General features: G+C 37.4%; 1 protein-coding gene and 1 long non-coding RNA gene across 2 annotated transcripts in view; one reads left to right on the forward strand and one right to left on the reverse strand.

The window, feature by feature from the left end:
- LOC310724490 overlaps positions 1–13,816 on the reverse strand; it is a 67,975-nt gene that overhangs the window by 47,590 nt on the left and 6,569 nt on the right. The window lies entirely within an intron of this gene.
- unc93b1 (unc-93 homolog B1, TLR signaling regulator) lies at positions 796–12,416 on the forward strand. Its single transcript, XM_083538544.1, has 13 exons — positions 796–1,049; positions 1,641–1,751; positions 2,350–2,491; positions 3,587–3,740; positions 4,206–4,367; positions 5,151–5,280; positions 5,510–5,603; positions 6,066–6,190; positions 8,084–8,266; positions 8,860–9,139; positions 9,414–9,532; positions 10,085–10,207; positions 10,883–12,416. The coding sequence occupies exons 2-13, from the start codon at positions 1,641–1,643 to the stop codon at positions 11,123–11,125; spliced, it is 1,866 nt and encodes a 621-aa protein (XP_083394670.1). The 5' UTR covers positions 796–1,049; the 3' UTR covers positions 11,126–12,416.

Below are 13,816 nucleotides of genomic sequence, written 5' to 3' on the forward strand. Positions count from 1 at the left end.
ATTTTGTTTGGAATGTTTGTCTTTAAAATACCATAAATATCTTACATATAGGCAAAAAAAAGCACTTTTTAATAAGATTAATAAGGTTAACACATGCAATGTCATTGTGTTCGATGAAATTCATTGAAATAAATGTATTTGCACCAAGTACTTCAACTGTGTGTACATACACCCAGCAGGCATACCATTATGACCACCTGCCTAATATTGTCCTGGTCCTCGTTTTGGTGCCAAAACAGTCCAGAAACATTAAGAACGAACAGATTTAGCTTCTTCTGCAATTTGAGCTACAGAAGCTCGTCCGTTGGATCGGACCACAAGGGATAGCCTTCACTCCCCACACACATCAGTGATCCTACTGTTCCTTCAGGAGCACTTTTCATAGATACTGACTACTGCAGACCAGGAACATCCCATAACAGCTGCAGTTTTGGAGATGCTCTGACCCAGTCGTCTCTTCATCACAATTTGGCCCTTAAACAAATCTTGCACAAATCCGTACGCTTGCCCATTTTTCCTGCTTCAAACACATCGACTTTAGGGACAAAATGTTTACTTGCTGCCTAATAACATCTCACCCACTAACAGGTGCCATGAGGATAAGATAATGTGAGATAATATGAGATCACCTCTCTGTGAGCATAAAAAATTTAATAAAAATCATAAAAGAATATAAAAAAACTTGTCTAATGGTTTTTAAAGTACTGTGTTTTTTTTTTTTGCCAAAACTAAATTCAGACTGGATCATATGAGACTTTACCCCCAAAACAATCTCACGTTTCTATTGGACCGCATCTACATCCGGGTCGTTATCAGTAAATGAAGACGCTGTACCTTTAAGAGTTCTTGAGCCATAAAGGGAAGTGAAAGAGAGCAACTTTCTCGTTTCTCCTTCTCTGATTTAATTCGGGTTTAGTGTTTGCAGATAAAAAGGGGATGTACCTACAATGACCAGGGTTAGTTTAGACTTGAAAGTAGGTACAGTTAATACATGAGTATTATCTCTCCCTTTGTCCCTCTGTTACAGGAGTCACAAGATCACAGTATAGGTGAGTAGTTGTGCAATATTTGTTTAATAATGAAGCAGGTGATTATATTTCACTTTACTGTAAATAATCATCCACATTTAGTAGTAGTGGTAGCAATTTTTGATAAGTTGTTATTGTTAATATCTACTTATTAGTCTTTTTGGTTTTCCAAAAGTTCATCTTCAAATACAACTGCAGGTTTAAAAACACTGGGAGAATTAGTGTGAAATAATGATCTATAATAGCAGTTTGTACTCAGAGTCTGATTAGTTTGCATATTGATTGGCCGTAAACACTTTGTGGATATTTACCTAATCATAGAATAAACCTAGAATGAGATCATACATGAGTCTTGCAAATGTTTAGGAACACCTAATGAAATGTAATGTCTAATCTGAAAAGTAGTAGAAAGTGTTATTTTCAGCCTTGCTCTTTTAACATTTACATTGTTGACATCCTAAACATCGTGATCCCCCTAAATTTATTATTATCTGCTTCTGCTTAAGCAATTTTTATTGTCCAGATGTTGACAGTAACCGTGTTGTTGATGTCTTTTTGTTGGTTATATAAAATCAACTGATTGAAATGTGGTTTATGTATTTTGGCCGCCAGATGGCAGCAGCGATGGCAGATGACAACGTGTACAGAGAGGCAGACTTACAAGAAGCTGACCATGAGAATGAAGTACAGCTCCCAGGACCAGAGGGGAACATTCAGGGTCAGGTAGGGCCTAGTCTTGTGTCATCTTGGGTCACTGTTGCAATGGATCCAGAGTGCTGGGAACACTGCGGGCAATTCGGGAATACACTGGGGCATCATGGGGCATGATATATCATGGGGCATGATAAACACACACATGCCTATGTTTTAGGGTGGTGTGTGATAACGGGATGAGAACCTGTAGGAGTTCTGTTGAACAGATGTGATTTATTTTTGTTGAAAGAATGCACACCAGTCGTGCCAATCATTCTACATTAACAGTATATCATTTTGTCTTTAATACGTCCAGTATTCTTTTAAAGCTCCATACTGTTTCGTCTACATTGAGCAGCACCAGTGTTGTATTAACTGCGTATTAGTTATTAATTCTACCCTTTGCAAAAAACTAACTTGAAACATTTGTTTTGAACTGTCCAAGCAACAAGTGCTTTAAAAGTCAGAAAATATAAGATATCCCATATGTGCAAGTATCCAAGGTAAGGTAATAGAAGAGGATTGATGTTTGTCAAGTAGAGCAAAGATTACTAATGCAGGTTCACCAAAATATTAATTTCATCTTATGAGCCTTTTGCTAATATTTTGTTCTCTGTTTCTCTGTCAGGTAGAAGAATTTCTAGGTCCTCATCCAGATTATGATGAGGAAGAGGAAGAAAGAAAGTATTACAGGAGGAAGAGGCTGGGTGTGGTGAAGAATGTGCTTGGGGCCAGTTTTGGAGGCATGGTCGTCTACAGCGTTTATTTGGGTTCGTTTTTCCTTCTTACTGCAGATCACAGCTCTGTTGAATGCTCCATTCTGATTGGTCAGAAGGTGTTGATTAGTTTTCTGTACTGTCATTATTTAAACTTATATATATTTAGTCTAAGGCTAACAATAAACACATTATAAAGGGTTTTACTGAGAAATGCCACAATTGTTGATATTGTGATGTTTATTTAAGCATTATGTATACCTTTATTGCTACTGGCATGGAGAAGCTGATGCTGGTTCTATGATGATCACAAATTGTTCTGTATTGTTGAAAGATTTATGACCAAACTCTTGATGTCACCCATATGAGGATGGGTTCCCCTTTGAGTCTGGTTCCTCTCAAGGTTTCTTCCTCATATCATCTAAGGGAGTTTTTCCTTGCCACTGTTGCCACGGCTGCTCATCAGGGACAAACGCACACCATTCACCTTCACTGTTGTTTTCTGTAAAGCTGCTTTGAGACAATGTCTGTTGTGAAAAGCGCTATACAAATAAACTTGACTTGACTTGACTACTTTATAACACTTTCTGGAATCTGTGTTTTTTATTTTATTATTATTATCAGCTATTGACATTTAGAGAGTGAAAGAGGAGCTTGTGAGGGAATGCATAGTGTTTATAAGTGCTATAACATACGTCATAACAGGTACTTTGTCTGGCAGTGGTTCCATAACATTAAATGTACCTACAGTGCCTGTCAAGCGTCAAGTTTGGAAAAACACCTTGTTTTTTGTTTTGTTTTTGAGAGATGCATTCATGCGCCCTTGGCATGAATAAAAGCTTTACACACTCTGTTACATACACAAATACAAACACAGTATATGTAATGCATATGTTTTAACATCCAGTTTTACCATAAACCTTGAAAGTATTCTATTTAAAGGTTCGATTACTGATTTTTCAATTATTCCCACACAATAAGAGCTTTGTTCAAATCAGCTGACTGGACAAACTTTGACACGTCTGGCACTAAAGAATAAACTGGACCACAGACATCTTTACGGTCTGGACAAAGAAACTGCAAACTTCAGCCAAAATAACTGACAATTCTTTTAATGTAATGTGATTTGGTTTGCATGGTGTTTCACAGGTCTGCTGCAGATGCAGCTGATTCTGCACTATGATGAAACCTACAGAGAAGTAAAATATGGCAGTCTGAGCCTGCAGGATATTGACAGCAGGGTGTTGATGGGCATCAACGTCACTCCTATCGTAGGCTTGCTCTACACACCTGTACTCATCCGGTAAGAAGAACTTCTTTTTTTTTTGGTCTGTCACTCGGTCAGTCATTCCGGGTGTCTCGCCTTCTGGCATTCTGTCTTTTAATGTGCTCTACATGTCTCATCTTCCTGGTGCTGCTGGAGCTGTGATAAATTGATTATCGCCTTTGACTTGCTGAATATTCAGTGCGTGTATATTTAGCTGTTTTTCGTAGACTGTAAAAAAAATAGATCAGAGTTTCTGTTTGGAACATTTCATGTAATTAGCAACTCAAAAACAGATGGGTTTTGCATACAAGTGTAGCACATTTAGAAGTACAGGTAGTGACATCAGTTCAATTTGGCCCTATCTATTTTTTGTTTAGTTTTTTCTTTTTTTTCTCATAATACATTCTGCATTCTATATTAGGAAGACTTACACACTCTCTCTCTCTCTCTCTCTCTCTCTCTCTCTCTCTCTCTCTCTCTCTCTCTCTCTCTCTCTTTCAGATTTCTGGGAACCAAATGGATGATGTTCCTTGCCTCAGGAATCTACGCACTCTTCGTCTCAACCAATTACTGGGAGCGGTACTACACACTGGTACCATCAGCTGTTGCAATTGGTGTTGCCATAGTCCCTCTTTGGGCATCTTTGGGAAATTACATCACAAGGTGAAGCAGCTGGAGGTTTATTATTGACTGAATTGTATTACTGAGTTGATAAATTATTCAAGTAAGTGTCAGGAACAAAACAAAAAAATGGATGAGCTTTTATTGATTTTGTTTTTCTAAAGAGAATGGAAGACAAGTTTCTTTTCTTTCTCTGTATATATAGTGTAGGACATATTATCAAGAGCAAGAATTTGGACTTATTTCCCTGATGAAAACTGAAATAAACCGCTAAACTCATTAACTAATTTGTTGTAATAATCATAGGGCTTGTTGTTGAGTTCCATAAATAAATATTTAGAATATGCAAGAATGGAGCAATACAGTGAAACAAATATCATTGCCATTATTTATGCTTGGCCAAAGGTTTAACTATATTTATGGGGCTTCAGGAGGACATTAATGCACTTCTATGTTTGCTTTAAGAAACTAAGTGAGATTTCTGTTTGGAAAAATACTTTCAGGAACCGGGTTTAGAAAAAGCATTTTAAGAAGAATTTAATTAGGCTCTGTTCTTATACTTTTACTATAACTGATGTTCAAGTAAATGTATTTTTCCCAGAATGTGGCAAATTTATTGCTGATGCTAATCACATAAATACTACAGCTCTGAATGATACAGTAAATATAGTAGGCTCCATTAAAAGTGAATTGATTTACTGCGAGCAGCCTGTGAAATAATAAATAAAGAAGAAGTAATAGGACAGTTATTTTGCTTAGTATAGGAAAGACTAAGATAGTTATATAGTTGCTGTTTGTGTCATGTGTGTATGTGATGTGCTATAGGATGGCCCAGCAATACTATGAATATGTGAACTATAAAGAGGAGCATGTGCAGGAGCAGAAGCGAGTGCCAAAGGGAGCTTGCCATCATTATGTCATCATCTTTCAGTCAATTTTCTACATCTTCTTCCATGTGAGTGCAGATTTTAGGATTTTCTGCCAGTCTATATGAGTCATGATGTTCACACAAGCTTGCAGGTGCTTTAACTTTATTTATGTGTATGTATGTGTGTGTGTGTGTGTGTGTGTGTGTGTGTGTGTGTGTGTGTGTGTGTGTGTGTGTGTGTGTGTGTGTGTGTGTGTGTGTGTGTGTGTGTGTGTGTGTGTGTGCATGCGTGCCTGGATGTGTCTCCTTTCTGCAGCTGAGTTTCATGTTTGCGGAATTCCCCATGGTCTTCTTCCTCAACAGTTTTCTCAATGACTACAATCACACACTCTTCAATGTCAAGCACTGTGGTAAATATAACTCTTAATCTTTAATAAAATCTACTAGTTACTGTCTACAATATAGGTTGCTTTGTGCCAATTTGTCAGCACACTTTACCAACAATCATAATGGAAAACCACAGAAATTCAACGGAGCAGATATTATTTGGGTGGTGTATTTTTCTCAGCACACTGTAAGGTGTGTGTAGTGCTTGGCCCTGTGGTCCAGGTGCAGCATCAGTGCTGGATTTTAGAAACACAGACGTGTCAATGCTGTGTTGGGGAATGGTCCAGCAAATATTTGCTTCTGTAATTAAAATAAGTGGTACTGATAAAGAACTGGGAGACAGTTTAACATAAATTATGCATGAAAAATGCTCTCTATAAACACACCTACAGCAAAAACTAATGACGTTGGTGTGACTAATAAAGTGTTCAGTAAGAATACGATCATTACTCTATGTCTTTGTTTTTTTCTCTTGTTTTGTTCAGGAGCGGACAGCAGCGGGGTGATCGATGGTTTTAATAAGACGGTGCTGCTCAAATTGCCTCGCTCTACAAACCTTATTATAGTAGAGAGTGTTCTAATGGCAGCCGCCTTCATTGCAATGATCATAGTAAGACCATCTGAGACTCTCACATGCACATCATAAGTTTAATTTCACACCAACGTCATGGATACGTAGTATAAATAAGGCATTTAAACTTGTACAAAAGTTTAGACACACTAGATGAAAATAGATTTTAAGATCTGTTGATAACGGCTTGTGGTCAACAGAGTAAATAATGCCCAAGTAAACATTTAATTCCGACTTCAAATTGTTTTACTTTAAATAAGTAGATGATGAGCCTATTTTGTCAATTAGAGTCCACAGAGAAAGATTTGAATTTATTTTGCCTTATCTGCGGGTGAAAACACCTTTTACAAAATGTACAATATGGACAAAAGTATTGGGACACTTGACCTTTTCAGCCATGTGTGGCTTTTAAACTGTTATCACAAAGTTGGAGTCACACAATTGTATTGGGTGTCATAGATTTTCCCTTCACTCCAGCTAGGAGACCCAAACCTCTGTTCACGCATGTTAATGCTTCTGTGCACTAATCAAGCTCCATTAAGCTCCATAATTGACATGGTGTGGAGTGAAAGATCTTGAGTGGCCTACTATAGAGCTCAGTCCTCAGCCCTATTAAACCCATTTAGAATAAATTGAAACACTGATTGCATCCTAGGACTGAACACGCTACACCAAAACCTGACTTTTCTAATGCCCCTGTGGTTGAATGAGTTCAAAATCTCCACAAGCACACTAAAACCTAGTAGAACATCTCCCTAACAGAGTAGAGGCATTATAACAGCAATTTAGGACTAAGTATGGAAAGGGATGTTCAAAAAGCAAATACAGATCTTACGGTGAGGTGTCCACAAGCCTTTGTCCATATAGTGAATATTGTACAGCAAAACATTACGTTCATGTGAATGGTAGTGTTTTTTGAGAGTGGTGAGTGGCATCCAGAGGTTACAAAAGGTGAACATTTCAAAAACCTGGTTGCCATGAGAAACTCTGCTCCCCAAAAGAGGGCTATAGTGTCTGCATGTAGTGTTTTAGAAACTGATTCTTGCAAGACCATGACCTTTATATAGTGTGTATTTATGCTCAATCCTGTCCTGTCAAAGCTGTTTTTACTGTGGCCAGGCTGAGGGCAGATATGTTTTCCCCTTGCAGAAGTTTTGACAAGTTTTAGTAGTAAAATTACAAAGTAAAATACTGCATTCAAATGTTTTACATTTTGGACTTAAAAAAGTTAAGCATATCATTGAGATATAGATAATAATGCATACTAGACAATAACTACATATACTTTAAAATTAAATAATAACAACATTGATTCAATTTTGCATAATACAAGAGTGAGGAATGTAAGTGAACAAATTCTCTTTAGTTTAAAGGGTTCGTGTGTAGGCAAAATAAGTTGCAAGGTAAAGATATGGCTCCTGAGGGGAGCCTTTTTTTTTCACAACAGAAAAATGTCTTAAGAGATTGTAAATCTTTAAGAAATTGTAAGAAACCTGGCACTGAAAGCAAATGGAATTAAATTAGCTGTATGTTTTTGGGTTAGAGGGACCGCACACAGTTTCTTATCTGTCATTACCTTGACCCTAGCCTATTTTGTGTGGTCGTGTAGGTCAAAGAGGACAGGCAGCATTTTCTTCTGAGTTTGTTACACTGCCCTATGAGACAGCAGGAGCAGTAGTTTGGAAATATGTGGAGGTTGACTTAAAAAAGAAGAGAGCTGCCTGGTGGGTGGCAGCTGGCAGGTGACCAAGTGAGAAAGAAGAAAATGAAAAAAATGATGTAATGTTCTGCATATGAACAACCTTCGGCAAATTGAACAGAACAGATCATCTTTAAACACGTTCCACTTTTAAATTAATGGGTCTAAAGCATAAGAAGGTGCCGATTGTTGTCTTGTCACTTGTAACATGACAATAAGTTCCTGTCTCTTAGTTCCTGGTTGTGTGTGGTGCTGCGTATCGGCCCACAGAAGAGATCGACCTGCGTAGCATCGGCTGGGGCAACATCTTCCAGCTGCCCTTCAAACACCTGCGTGACTACCGCCTGCGCCTGCTCTGCCCTTTCTTCGTCTACTCCGGCTTTGAGGTGCTCTTTGCCATCAAAGGACTCATCCTGGTGAGCAATACGAAACAAATGATCGCGGGTGTCTTCCCACCAGATATGGCACGCTGTGAGAGCAGGAGAAATCAATGAATTTGTTTAATCACTGAACGTTTCCATTTCATTTATGCTATTCTCACATCGCTGTTATAATGGTGTGTATGCCATAAAGCCAAAAGGTGTTGATTCACATTCTATAAGACTAGCTCCTACACTAGTGTTTTCTGCAAAAACAGTGAGAATGATTTGACACCGGAAAGTCTCAGGACAAAGGACACTTTTGTTTTTTTTTGTTTTTTTTTGCTGTATCAACTTTTAGAGAGTAAAAATGTGTAGTAATTGAATAACAGTGTATATAGCTGCTATAAGTGATTACAGAAACTTGTCCCTAGTGTAAGTACGCGCTTGACTGCATACTCTAATGGTCTTCAAATAAATACAAAAATAGAACCCTATTTTAATTTTACGATTTAACTTAACTTAAGAATTACAAATTATTTCTGTATCTAATCTAAAAAAATCTAATCAACAGAAATAGTTTGAAAGTAAGTCTATGATCAGCTTTTTTTTAAATAAATATACTAAATTCTGAATGTTTTCTCTTTCAGTCATATGGTGTGTGTGCAGTGGGGATTGAGAAACTGTGGCTGCTGGTGATGATCTATGGCCTGTCGTCCTCTGTGTTTTCGTCTTTGTCACTAATACTCCTCCAGCCGCGTTTTCCTCGGGCCATCATGCTGCTTGGGGGAGCAGCGGTTCATCTGATCCTTCTTGTGGCTCTCATGTGCTGGTCCTCGAAACCGAGAACCCCTGAACAGCTGCCCCAGCTCCTAGTGCTGGTTGCTCTCTGGGGCCTGGGTTCTGCTCTCAACAAGACGGGGTTAAGCAGTGAGTAGCACACATCCATACAGGCAAAGTCTTTGTGTCCAGTGTTTGCTTGTTTGTTTTTTTGTTCTGGATATGCATATAAATGAAGAATGATCTCACTCAGGATCTTGACATTAATCCATTATTATGGAAATGATTTGTGTGCAAGATGTTTATTATTAGCTAGCTTCAAACTACAAAAACAAATGTGTGACAATACATTTAAGTGATTTTTATTCTGGGTTTTCATCAATGACTTTTCCCTCCTCTGTGTGTATTTGTGTGTTGTGTGTAGCTCTGCTTGGTATGCTGTATGAGGATAAGGAGCGCTTAGACTTTGTCTATACCATTTATCACTGGTGGCAGGCCATCGCCATTTTCATCGTGTACCTCTGGTCTGCTTTGCCTATGAGGGTAAAGATTTGTTTATGTGTGTTGGGGGGGGCTTAAAATTTATCATATATATTATGCAAATTGTGAAATAAACGACAAATATCTGAGCATTAAACTACAACTGCTCCTTTAGTGCTTAATATAAACACTGTGAGATGATCAATTCATCAATATGCCACTACAACATGCAGTACAACAGTAAAACATATAAAGCTAAAGCACATGATTCAAAGCACCACAGGCGCAAACACTGATATCTAATATTAGATTATTTAATCATACTTTGAGTGATTAAAAAAGCCAAGAATAGTCATCAAATATGATAAAATATTGAGTCAAGAGTAAACTACACTCATCTAGATATAAACATGTTGATACACTCATGCTTCTATGTAATCCTATTGCAAAGATCTGTAGACATTTGATTAATTGACAGCATGCTTTCCTTTAGGTGTAAATACATCGCAAATTGAGTGTTAAATGTTACGATTAATTACAGTAATTTATTTCTTTTCCTTTTTCCTCCACTTCATCTTTATCTCTTTCTATACCAATCTGGATGTTAATCTTTAGGCCAAACTCGCCATCCTATTGGTTACTCTGCTGGTAGCAGGCTTCTGTTATTTCCAGATGGAGCGTCGCCTAGAAAAGAAAATTCCCTTCCGGTTGCCACGGATTCCCCGTCCCCGGCATAAGGTGAGCCACACTCACAAATAAAAACCACATACACACCTGTTATTTAACACTGAGCTATTTGTGTGAGTCATAATGTATACATATAGTTGTAACGTCTTTAATGCTGTTTTGTGTTAAAAACACTAAATAGGTCATTTATGCTCAGAAGAAAAGGTACAAATGATACCTTTCAGACCATGAAGTAAAGGACATAGTCCTTATTATTACTACATGTATATAATTGAGATTTAAAAAAACGTTTAAAGGACATGAGCAGTAATTCTATTAGGGGCAGTGTTGCAGGTTTTATTACTGCTAATTCCTCTGATGTTGAAGTAAAGATTGTTAATAGTTTGGAGGTCAATATACTTCATTACTTGTTACCAGTGTCGGGTCCCCTGGTGGTCTAGTAGTTAAGATGCAGCGCTCTCACCGCTGCGACCCGGGTTCGATCCCCGGTCAGGGAACCATCCCCAGCCACTCTCAGTGCCGGTCCCAAGCCCGGATAAATTGGGGAGGGTTGCGTTAGGAAGGGCATCCAGCGTAAAACATGTGCCAAATCAAACGTGCGGAGGATCCGCTGTGGAGACCCCTAACGGGAGAAGCCGAAAGAAAGAAAGAAAACTTGTTACCAGTGTCACATGTTTGCTGGTTTCAGTTCCTCACGCTGACTTTAGACACATCCTTTCTATGTAGGTCAAAGGCTATCGTTACCTCGAGGAGGAAAACTCTGATGAGTCCGATTTGGAAAAGAGTGACATAGAGGGGGAGATGGACGATGAGAGGGAGATTGAAGAGGAAGGGGATGAGGATGTTGGATCGCTGGGCTCTCATTCACCAGGGCCTGAGAGGAACAGGGCTCGTGGTCGCAGAAGGAGGCGTGATGATGCTGCCTATGAGCAGGCAGGCGAGAGGGAGGAGTACGCCCAGGCCATGTGATATAATGCTGCGGTCTGACTGAACATGAAACAAATCTCCACTCTTTACCCGTTAGGGAAACAATGAAGGAATGAATGTTGCAAGACTTTCAATTGCAGGTGATGTATGCAGGTTTGAGGAGAGATTATGAAACTTGTTTTAGTAGGTACTTTTATAAAAGGAACAACAGAAAATTTCTCAAGTAATTCAGTTCAAAAAAGCAAAGTGAAAATAAAAAAGGAAATGGCCACAACCCAGGTGCTCTTTCATTGTAGTAACAGGTCAATGTCATATGCTTGTGGTTTTTGCCTCCTGCTTTTCACTCATTTCCTTTTCAAGGTTTTCTTACTGCTTTTTGTCAAGCAGGCTTGTCATTTTTTTTTATTTTATTTTACTGTGATTTTCTCATCTGCTCTGAAAACTTCTTTTGGTCACTGGGTTTTTTTGTTTTGTTTGATTTTATACATGTCCAGGGAACAGTTTAGACACCTCAGACTGAATACTTAAAAAAATAAAAATAAAAAAATAAATGTGTATATACAATTTTAAGTAAATAGTAACAAAGTTTAATCTCACGTACAAATGTAATTTTATTATGAAAAAACAAAAAACCTTGAAAACAGAAGAAGCAGCCAACAAGAAAAATCTTGGTGAAACAACTTTCATCTGAAATTTCACCTAGAATATGGTTAGAAATAGAAAATATGGATAAGTTGATGACTAAATGATCTGAAAGAAAAGCAGATCACTGCAAATTTCTGTATTATTTCATAATGTTATAATTTTGCAAAAATTATTCAACAAAAATAGTAGAAAACATTGCTTTCTATGTGCAGTTGTATCTAAACCTTTGGTACTTTACTATATATACAATATATATTTAAATAAAAAATAAAATAAAATGAATAATTGGTTTTATTATTATTTTTTTTATTTTAGGTGATGACACAGTTACTCCCGTATCCATTTGCACACAAATTTACTTACTCACTGTCCTACGTACTGATAATGTGTTTAGCTTTGGACAAGAAAGCAAATGTGAGGTGAATATACATTTGTTAGTCACTGACAGGCCTCTCCTCCAGCGGCGCTTGCACGTATCCATCTGTCAAGTATGCCAGTTATACGTCACGACGTATAAGTGCTTGTGAACTGGCCCAACTGTTCATATTTTTATAAGTATGTGCACCACCTCCTTAAACAGACTCTGAGAGCCCACCCCTAGGATGATGTTTGTATGGCCCTGCTTTTGGCATGCTGTATTGGTGGGTTTGCTTTGTATTTGCTAAAAATTTAGGGCTTGCCTCTGGTATGTTATTGTCTGTGTTTTATTGCAGTCAGTTAACTTGTTTAAAAAAAAAAGAGGAAAAAAAAGCCAATTTCTTGTCCTTATCTTTTACTTTATTTCACCATAATTACTAGAAAATGTTGTCTTTATGCATGAACATCTATATTTGTCCCTGCCAATGTTGGTTAGAGAAATAAAAACTATGTAAAGTAAAAGTATAAATTTAAATTTGGAACAGATATAAATGTGCAATTAATTTGCGATTAATCACATTTTAAAAATCATCGATTTAGAGCCCCTATATATATATATAGGGGCTCTAAATCGATTTTTTATGTCTAGGAATCGTGTTATCTGATGTTAATGAGCAAAACAAAAACTTAAAATTACAACACAACTTAATTTAATGGATATTATTCAACTATTTAAAAAGCTGTAGCACACAATGACTGCAGTGTGTCATTACAGCATTTAATTTGGGACTTTTTTCCATCCACGGAAGCCAAACATGTTTCTCTAAGATAAGTTTAGATTCTACACTTTCGAAACATGAAGTGAAAAGAGGAAGAAGCTACTACAATATAAAGCCATTATTTATATACTGGGTACATATTGCACATTATTACACAGACATTCATGTGTGCATGAATATCTGTGTGATGGATGATAGCTATGTCAATGTGATTAACAGATCCTTGTCTAAGAAGCAAGTAGGTGGCATTTCAAACCAAATGATCAGTCATACTTTTAGGCATAACATTGGTAACTGACATCACATCATCCTAAAACACGTTCAAACAACTAGACTAACAACTACAATTAAATACATTTGTACACTTTTTAAAACCACATCCTTGTGCAGTTCACTATGAAGTGAATGTAAGTACTAAACCTGACTGTTATGCCTCATTGCATCATTCGCTGATTTGGTTCTGCTCTTAGCACACAATGCCACTGTTGTGACAGGTGTAATTCAAGTGCATGTACCTGTTCACTCCTATCTGTCCTCTCTCAACTCTTTCTCCCTGGTGACAGCCTCTGTTTCATGACAAAACTTTTACTTCACTTGAACTGAAATAAGATCGAAAAAGAAGCAAGAGATAAAAATACAAGAAAGGACAGCTTAGGAATGAAGTAATGTGCTCTATGAAAGTTGCAGATGCACAGAAAATCCGACAGGGAGACAGAAAAGGAAACAGTAGGAGGACATTTTGACACTAATGATGATTGGGGATTGGGGAATTTGTGATCATTTGAGCGCAAAATAATTTTCTCTAAAACTTAAATAGTGTTCTTTTTTTAATCTTTACAAATATTAACTGCCTGCCACTTTTAATTTCTTGAACTCAGAAAACGACATAAATAGCAACCTTCTATATAGAAACAGGCTATATTTATTATCCAAATTCTCTTACTGTATTGTA

This window comes from Silurus aristotelis (assembly GCF_946808225.1).
Source record: "Silurus aristotelis genome assembly, chromosome: 4".
NCBI lineage: Eukaryota > Metazoa > Chordata > Actinopteri > Siluriformes > Siluridae > Silurus > Silurus aristotelis.

What these genes read in the sequence shown, in the direction of transcription:
- unc93b1 (XM_083538544.1), top strand. Translation starts at nt 1,641, where the DNA reads ATGGCAGCAGCGATGGCAGATGACAACGTGTACAGAGAGGCAGACTTA. An exon ending in TTGGGAAATTACATCACAAG is followed by an intron (nt 4,368 to 5,150) that starts GTGAAGCAGCTG and finishes GATGTGCTATAG; the next exon opens with GATGGCCCAGCAATACTATG. An exon ending in TTCCCCGTCCCCGGCATAAG is followed by an intron (nt 10,208 to 10,882) that starts GTGAGCCACACT and finishes CTTTCTATGTAG; the next exon opens with GTCAAAGGCTATCGTTACCT.